Here is a 9260-nt window from a genome sequence, read left to right on the forward strand (position 1 = left end):
CAGCTCTTCTCCTTCTAGTAGGTCGCGGCCTGCTTGTTGAACACGAAGTTGCTGTTAGCTCAGTGGCAACACTGCCGCGTAACGACCAGCAGATTGCATGATTTATCCCCGCGCCGCCCGTTAGCTGCAGATGCTTCAGCAAGAGAAACTTTTAATGTCGCTTAATGCGATAGATAGTCGCCGCGCGGAAGGGGATGGACCGCGGCGGCATCTGGCCCACGACGCTGTACCGAAAAGCCCAGAACAAACAACACCTGGAGGCGGAAAGCCCACGCTCGAGTCCTGAGTCACCCCATTCCTCCGGCCGTCGTCTCGGCTCGGCCGCCCTCCTCTCCGAGCGTCGCCTCCCACCCCAACCCGCCAAGCCGGGGCCCATGGCGTTCGCCGCACGGAGGAGCCTCGCCTCCCGCTTCTCCCACCACCTCACCCGCCGCCTCCACCCGTCCGTCCCGCATCTGCTCTCCCGCTCCAACGACGATGACCCCCCATCTCAGCCACAGCCACACCCACTCCCGTCACTCCGCTCTCCGCTCCCACCCGCTTCCGGAGCGGCCCAAACCCTACACCACCCCTTCCCCTTCTCCCTCCACCACTCGGGGCTACCCCGCCGTAGCTTCTCCTCCTCCGCCCCCGCCCCCGCCCCGGACCCACCCGGAGAGGTTGATGCTGCTGCGAGCGTCCTTGTCGACGCCGTGGCTTCGTCGGTGCCGGCGCCGTTCCCGGGGGAGGTGGCAGCCGCCGCCGCCGACTCCTTCTTCCCCTTCGCCGCGCTGCAGCACCTCATTGATACCATACATACCTTCACCGGGCTCAACTGGTAAGCTTTGCGATCCGTTTCTTTGGGTCGTGTGCTTGGTTTGCTCATATCCGCCTCTCATGTGGGATTTGGTCTGGGGCTCAGGTGGGCTTCTATCGCGTTAACGGCGGTGCTGATCCGGACCGCGGTGATTCCATTCACGGTTAGCCATCAGAAGTCCGGCGAGAAGATACATGTAAGGCGCCCTCCGTCTAATTCAGCGTGCATTTCTAGCCTTTTGTTTGCTTGTAAAGTGCCCATGGTCTGATTCAGCGTGCATTTTCTAGCCCTTTTGTTTGCTTCATGTGCTGTGTATGTGTGGGTCAAAACCTATGCAGATCTAACTGTAAGGCTGCTTCAAGTTGCTGAACTGTGCTGCACCGTGCTCATTTTATAATCCGCTGCCAGAAAATAGCCATGGAACTAGAGATAAGCTGGTTAAACAAACGCCAAAATAGATAAAGGCCGGTTGGATCAGCTGGATTATCGTAATCCACCGCAATGCCAAAAGCAGCCTAAGTAGTGCCATTGGGGGAACATGCAACCACTGTCCTCCCTACATGACCAGACCAGCGCATGAGCAGTTGAGTTGTAGCAGAGTGGGTGAGGCTGTTAATCTACATGCAATACATATATTTGTGTTTTTTCTACTGTACATATTACTTATTGTTATTCATGCATACATAGTTCGGTAGTTCCCCTGTTCAGTTCTGAATCCTGCTTCACTATGTGATTTTTGGGTGTTACCAAGTACATTATCATGGTACTCAATCTTGAAACCTTATATCTTTACCACTTGAAATCATGTGGTGATGTAATTTGCTGCACAGCTGCTCCCTCCTGTCCAAAACACTTGCCCCTTGCACCACCGATATTTTTTTTTTGTAATTTTGACTCATTGTAGGGTTTTAAATACTGCATTCCAATCAGCAAACCCTTCTATGCATCATGTAGATGTATTTTTTATACCTGTCCGTCGGCGGCTTGGTCCTGCCCCAGGCTTTCTTTTCAGCCCTGAAGCTTGAAATGATTTTGAAACAAATGCTTCATTGAAAAATGATCACAAGGCACTATTTTTCTTACTTAAATTAATCAATTTAATATTTTTAATTGAAAAAATGTTTACATGCTTCGGGCTGGGCTGCCCTATGCTTGGGATTGACATTTTTGGGTAGGTCTTGTATTCATAAGATGATAAGATATCTTTTGTGAGTCACATGCTATCACTGTATTTAGTTTTGTTCTTTACTCTTCCAGTCTTCTGAATAATTATTTCTTTGACAGTAGTACTTTATTAGGCAATGAATGATTGCCCTTCATGGAAATTATCAGCTGATTAATTCTTTCTTTCAAACCTGTTCAATTTTCAGGCAATGAAACCAGAGGTGGATGCCATTAAGCATGCAGTGGATGTGAGATTTTGTGGTTTTGTTGTATAGAATGTACTATGTATTGCCAACTTATGGGAGAATGGGTCATGGAGAACAGTTATTTAACTTCTGATAGTTGGATACTTCATACAGCTCATGCTTTAACCCTTCAAGTTTATTTCATACAGCTTACGGATCCGAAATCAGTGCTAGTGGGGAATTATAAAATGACCGCACTCTATCGGAAGTATGTAACCTTCAGTAGATTATTCTTGTCTTTATCTTAATGAAAATGACAACTGATGTCTCTTTCCTGGTTAGTGTATACTGTCATGGTCTAAAAACATGTTAGCCAGGTTTTTGAGTCTTGAATTATTTTTGTGTTAAATGTCCATGTTCAAAATTTTGTGAACACATTACTCACTATTGAACACATTGTGATGATAGCTTTTCTTTTATGTGGTACTGGATGTATAGCAATACTGCTCTTTGGTGAAGTTCCTCTAACTTTTGGTAAATTTTCCTTTAGCCATGGTGTTACTCCATATACTCCATTAAAAGGAGTCCTAATCCGACCGTCAATTTTCATGAGCTTTTTCTTTGCTGTGAGTAATGCATCTTTCTGCCCCTCTGATTGTTCTATGTTGTACTATCTTTTGAAGAAAATAAATCTGTATCCTTAACCATGCTTTTTCTGATTGTAGATAAATAACATGGTTGAGAAAGTCCCTTCGTTGAAAGGAGGTGGAATATTTTGGTTTACTGATCTGACAACCCCGGATCCTCTTTACATCCTTCCTGTGTTAACATCACTGACCTTCTTGGCTACAGTGGAGGTATGCAATTTGTCTGGTGTGATTGTGGTGTCTGTGTATCTGTCCATCATTGTGCATTTAAACTTGGCGTGCCACTGCTTCTAGCTTGTATGCTTAGTGTTGTAGGATTTAGGGGTGATCATTTTCCATTACAATCTGGACCTGAATTTCCTTCCATTTCTGTTCCAACCATATTGCCTCCATAAGTGCATAGGCATGTATCCCTGTCAAATGGTGCATTCGTTTGTAAAACTTACAAAGGTAAACAAGCAATTCATATCTGCATCCAATTGGCTACACTGCCTGTATGGCACCTTTTTTCTTAACGAACATCCAGAATCTCAAACCACCGATTCTGAATTTGAAAACTTTACTGTGCCCAGCTTTGTTTTCCAATACTGCAGTCTAATATGGTGAATATATTGTGTTATGTCAGCTCGGCAATCCTTATATTGCCAGTAAAATGAAGATGCTTCATAGAGGAATGGGAGTCATGATAGTCCCATTCACAATGAATTTTGCCAAGGTATGACAGTATTGAGATCTTTCACCAATGGGTATTTTCTAGAGGAGCTAGTCAAGTGTGCTAGATATATCGACTTTCACAGTATTCAACAATATTGTCCTAATCTCCTAATGGTCTGCCTTTCTCCAGGGATTTTTCTTTTACTGGATCACGGCAAACTTGTTCACACTTGTATATGTTATTGGTGAGTATGGTTCGAGTCTTTAAGAACTGAGACAACGACGATTGCTGCAAGGCATTAGGTTCTGTTTGACGGTCTAATAGCTCATAACATGTGATACTTTGATTTTTTATCAGTTATGCGTCGACCCACTGTGAGGAAGTTGTTTAATTTTCCTGCTTTGGAAGCTCAGTCTGCACCTGCACTGAATTCAGCCTTGGATATGTTTGGTGGATCCAAGGCAGTGCCTTCAGCAAAGCCACCTTTAGCACTCACGGAATTGGAGGAAGTAAGAAGCGAAATAGAATACATGGCCGCCCAGCCCAGAGGATCGCCGGAGTGGAGGAAATTGATGGCACTCTATAAGCATTGTTCTTCGGATTTTGGTGATGCTGCCGCTCTTGGGTATCGGCCAAAAAAAATTGAAAAGAAGGGGAAATCTATAGGCAAATCTCGGAAGGGCAGGTAAACCATGCAGCAGATAGGAGCTTAATGAGAGTAAAAAAAGCCCTTTTGATCTCGTGGACGGCCGAGACTTGATTTATCCTGACATGCTTCTAAGATTTGATTTTGCGCAAGGAGGCCGCCATTGTTTCTTCATCGCGTGTGGGGCTGCTGTGGCCACTTTCAGTGAATAAGATCGGTTTTGATACTGTATCATAATAGAACCATGCGCTAATGTATACAACATTTAATCTTGGTGTTCATCTTCCGAAAATGGGGTTAACTGTGATGATCGTGTTCCTATCTTCCGTGTACGCACTTGCTTGTGCCTGTGTGCAGTTCAACTCATGATCTCTATTATTAAATCTCTACTATTAAAGGGGATCCAACGTCGTGATAGTTCGATCCCCACCTCCCTCCGTCCTCCCCCTCTATTGCATGAAATGAAAAACCAGCGCACGCTCCCACCACCCGTCGCCGAAAAAACTGCCGCCACACGCGCACACACACGTCGCACGCCCCCATCTCTCCCCAAGCCACCTCGCTCCCGATCCCGTCTCTCTCGAAGAAAAATCATCGCCGCCTGTGCTCGCCATCCATCCCATGAGCTGCATCGTGAGTTCGTGACCCGATGTCCCGTGCCGTCTGGATCTAGGGAAGGGGATGCCTTCCATCCCGTCCCTTCCGCCCGCCGTCGAAGCGATAGAGATAGCAGAGAGAAAGGAAGGAGCGCAGCGGCGGACCTGCACTTAGCGCCATACAGGAAGAGTGGTGGTGGGGCGGCACTGCTGCTGCTGGGACAACGGGGCTCCTCGTGTAGAGGCCATAAAGGAGGCGGCGGTGGGAAGCCCATCTTCCTCTCTGTGTCTCCTTCCGCAGGTCCTCCTCCACGTCGGTACACTTGACATCCACCTCTTCTTCCCCTGCGCCCAGGCATGTGCATATCAGCCTATGCCATTGACCCCTCATCGGCGGAGGTGTGCGAGGATTCCGTCTCCGAGCAGCACGACGGACGTCTCTTTCCTATCGCTGCTCAACACCGAGCTCCACACAAGAGAACCCTTTTGCCATCGAGGCCTTCTACTACTGGTCCACAGCCTCGAGTTCTTCCTCTTCGTCTGGATTGGGAGCGCAACCACCCGTAAGCTCCTCCTCTTATCTCTCTCTCAAATTTTCTCGGGTTCTTGGTCTGGATATGAATAGAGAGCTCGAGTTCGATCTTGATATCTTGGTTATGTCTTGTACTTTTTCTGTTGATACAGATTATTGCTGCAAATGTTTCTTAGACGGGAATTAAGTTGTTTTCAAGAAAGGCTTTGTAGTTCTTTACCAATGGCGTTCAGCTACTACAACGTCTGATACACATTCTGGTGGTATATGCAACCATGCTTTACAAAGCTAATTACCACATCCCTCTTTCACTAGGATATGTGCCGCTCTGTTTGATATACATCGTGACTTTGTGCTCCTCCATGGTTCTCAGCATCTCCTTGATCACTCCAGTCAATGACCCATGGACTGATCTGTTCAAATCAGCAACATTCTAGCAAGTTGTTACTTGTTACCCATGCTAAATGTAATCTCTCTAACTGCAAATTGTATGCGGCACTCTGGTTACTCATGAATTCTTTCTTGTATTCCAAAAAGAATCCATATCGATGATTTTGCAATATAAGACATCCATATGAAATTTTCCTGCATTTTTTAGTGAAGGAGCAGTAGCTCTGCTGCCTATATCAATAGAAAAAAGTACTAATTTTTTTATGTACAGGAAAAACTAAAATTTCCTGCAATTGCAACCACATAATTTATAGTTTGTTGGTTTCTTTCAAATAATATGCAATAGTATTTCCTTTGCGGTTCTAATTTATTGATTTTAGAGCTCTCACTTGATAAATATGACACGGTATTTTCAGTTGTGATATTGAGTGTCCTTTTTGTGATTTTCATATTATTTTAGTAATGAGTAGTAATCTTATATTGCTATATGCATATCACAAATAAGATCTATATTATTTATCTCGAACCTGTAAATAATTTTTGCTACCTCCAGTTTCAGTATGATCACACATTGCAGGTACAACTTGACTCTTTACTTCTGTTGGCATGGAATTGATTTGCCTCTTAATAGGTTTCTAGCTCACTGAATTTATCTTCATGTTGCCATTGAAGCATGTTGTTTTCTTCGGAAAATCAATATAGATAACCATGGTTTCTCTGTAATAATATATATGCCCTGATCAATGTATCAGGATTGATTTTTTCATTACTTCTTGGATAATGGGGTATTCTAATCAAAATCATGCTGACTTTCTATGTAGCTTACTTGCATGGGACGTTTATGCCAGCACACATTGAAGACCAAGTATAGCATATATAGTCAATCGGTGATGTCTCATAAGAAAATGTAAGCTATATGAACTTATCAACTCCTAATTTATCATGCAGCGACAGATCAATTATGATTGGTATATGTTAGAAACTTCATTTTGTTAGTTTTGATAAAATATGTGTGTTATTATATTCTGAAACCAAAGCATCAAATCACGTTGGTACCTACCATGTCCTATTAAAGTTAAAAAAAACTCTGAAAAGAACTCTACATGCATCAATTCACATAAAAAAATGATGACGCCATATGGATTGGAAATTGGTAATCTTGGATTGATATGTCATACTCCCTCCGTAAAAAAATATAAGAGTGTTTAGATCACTAAAGTAGTGGTCTAAACGCTCTTATATTTTTTTCAGAGGGAGTACATGACTTTTTTTCTGGCAAGTACATTAAACTTAATCAGATGAAGAGGATTGTGACGCCCCCGATTTGACCGTACACTAATCATGCATGCAAATGTGTACGACCAAGATCAGGGACTCACGGGAAGATATCACAACACAACTCTAAAACATAAATAAGTCATACAAGCATCATAATACAAGCCAGGGGCCTCGAGGGCCCGAATACAAGTGCTCGATCATAGACGAGTCAGCGGAAGCAACAATATCTGAGTACAGACATAAGTTAAACAAGTTTGCCTTAAGAAGGCTAGCACAAAAGTAGCAACGATCGAAAAGGCAAGGCCTCCTGCCTGGGACCTTCTGACTACTCCTGGTCGTCGTCAGCGGCCTGCACGTAGTAGTAGGCACCTCCAGTGTCGTAGGTGTCGTCGTCGACGGTGGCGTCTGGCTCCTGGACTCCAATATCTGGTTGCGACAATCAGATAGATAGGAAGGGGGGAAAGAGGGAGAGAAGCAACCGTGAGTACTCATCCAAAGTACTCGCAAGCAAGGAGCTACACTACATATGCATGGGTATATGTATAAAGGGACATATCAGTGGACTGAACTGCAGAATGCCAGAATAAAGGGGGGATAGCTAGTCCTGTCGAAGACTACGCTTCTGGTCATCTCCATCTTGCAGCATATAGAAGAGAATAGAGTGAAGTCCTCCAAGTAGCATCGCATAGCATAATCCTACCCGGCGATCCCCTCCTCGTCGCCCTGTTAGAGAGCGATCACCGGGTTGTATCTGGCACTTGGAAGGGTGTATTTTATTCAGTATCCGGTTCTAGTTGTCATAAGCTCAAGGTACAACTCCGGGTCGTCCTTTTACCGAGGGACACGGCTATTCGAATAGATAAACTTCCCTGCAGGGGTGCACCACATAACCCAACACGCTCGATCCCATTTGGCCGGACACACTTTTCTGGGTCATGCCCGGCCTCGTAAGATCAACACGTCGCAGCCCCACCTAGGCTCAACAGAGAGGTCAGCACGCCGGTCTAAACCTATGCGCGCAGGGGTCTGGGCCCATCGCCCTATGCACACCTGCACGTTGCGTACGCGGCCGGAAGCAGACCTAGCCCCCTTAATACAAGCGCGAGCTTACGGTCCAATGCGGCGCGCGCCACTCAGTCGCTGACGTCAAAAGAGCTTCGGCTGATACCACGACGTCGGGATACCCATAACTACTCCCACGTAGATGGTTAGTGCGTATAGACCAAATGGCCAGACTCAGATCAAATACCAAGATCTCGTTAAGCGTGTTAAGTATCCGCGAACGCCGACCAGGGCTAGGCCCACCTCTCCCCTAGGCGGTCTCAACCTGCCCTGTCGATCCGCCACAAAGATCCACTTGCGGGTACTCCTACGAGCCGACCCGACTTTAGTCATCACATGTGTCATGTATATAGTATTTAAGTATATGCCCGTGTTCACCGCCCAGGTGATCACGGCCCGATAGTATAGCACAGCAGACGGACAAGAATGTAGGGCCACTGATGGAAATCTAGCATCCTAGACTAAGCAAGTAGGATTGCAGGTAAAGGTATCAACAATAGTAGCAAGGATAGGCTATGCATCAGAATAGGATATCGAAAGTAGTAACATGCTACACTACTCTAATGCAAGTAGTAGAGAGTAGAGTAGGCGATATCTGGTGATCAAGGGGGGGGCTTGCCTGGTTGCTCTGGCAAGTAGGAGGGGTCGTCGACTCCGTAGTCGAACTGGGCAGCAGCAGTGTCGGTCTCGTAGTCTACCGGAGAGAAGAGGGGGAAGAAACAGTAAATACAATGCAAACATAAGCATGACGATGCGTGACATGTCAATGAGCGGTGCTAGGGGTGTCCTAACGCGACAGTAGGAGGTACCGGTGAAGGGGGGGAACATCCGGGAGGTATTCCCGATGTTTCGCGCTTTCGGACAGACGGACCGGAGGGGGAAAGTTGCTAGTTCGATAGGTTAGGGAGGTGTGGTGGATGAACGGACTGCGTATTCGGATTCGTCTCGTCGTTCTGAGCAACTTTCATATAGAAAACATTTTCATCCGAGTTACGGTTTAAAAGATATGAATTTTCAAAGTTTATTTGAATTTCTGGAATTATTTAATTAACAGAAAAAGGGATATGACGTCAGCATGACGTAGGAGTGACGTCAGCGGTCAACAGTCCGGGTTGACTGGTCAAACTGACACGGGGGACCCACCTGTCATAGACAGTGGGTTAACAGAGGATTAAACTAATTAGTTTTTAGTTAATTAACTACTGGGCCCACCTGTCAGTGAGAGATTATTTAAACTAATTAATTTTATTTATAAAACATTTTCTTTTTCTTTTTTAATTATTGCGGCGGGGCCCGCATGTCAGTGACT

General features: G+C 45.4%; 1 protein-coding gene across 2 annotated transcripts; it reads left to right on the forward strand.

Moving 5' to 3' along the window:
- Window positions 1-274: 274 nt before the first annotated feature.
- On the forward strand, window positions 275-4400 carry LOC123181364 (mitochondrial inner membrane protein OXA1-like). Of its 2 annotated transcripts, none has more exons than XM_044593624.1 (9): window positions 275-817; window positions 902-992; window positions 2167-2181; window positions 2355-2413; window positions 2696-2771; window positions 2871-3002; window positions 3418-3507; window positions 3637-3691; window positions 3805-4400. In XM_044593624.1, exons 1-9 carry the CDS (start codon window positions 375-377, stop codon window positions 4134-4136), a joined length of 1293 nt encoding a protein of 430 aa, XP_044449559.1. In that variant the 5' UTR covers window positions 275-374; the 3' UTR covers window positions 4137-4400. The 2 variants fall into 2 exon arrangements, with proteins under 2 accessions (XP_044449559.1, XP_044449558.1); XM_044593623.1 differs by having other exon boundaries at window positions 276-817; window positions 2167-2208.
- The last annotated feature ends 4860 nt before the right edge of the window (window positions 4401-9260 follow it).

The sequence above is a fragment of the Triticum aestivum genome, chromosome 1D (assembly GCF_018294505.1).
Source record: "Triticum aestivum cultivar Chinese Spring chromosome 1D, IWGSC CS RefSeq v2.1, whole genome shotgun sequence".
Taxonomy (NCBI): domain Eukaryota; kingdom Viridiplantae; phylum Streptophyta; class Magnoliopsida; order Poales; family Poaceae; genus Triticum; species Triticum aestivum.

What these genes read in the sequence shown, in the direction of transcription:
- LOC123181364 (XM_044593623.1), top strand. Translation starts at nt 375, where the DNA reads ATGGCGTTCGCCGCACGGAGGAGCCTCGCCTCCCGCTTCTCCCACCAC. An exon ending in AGTCCGGCGAGAAGATACAT is followed by an intron (nt 993 to 2,166) that starts GTAAGGCGCCCT and finishes TTCAATTTTCAG; the next exon opens with GCAATGAAACCAGAGGTGGA. An exon ending in TCATGAGCTTTTTCTTTGCT is followed by an intron (nt 2,772 to 2,870) that starts GTGAGTAATGCA and finishes TTCTGATTGTAG; the next exon opens with ATAAATAACATGGTTGAGAA.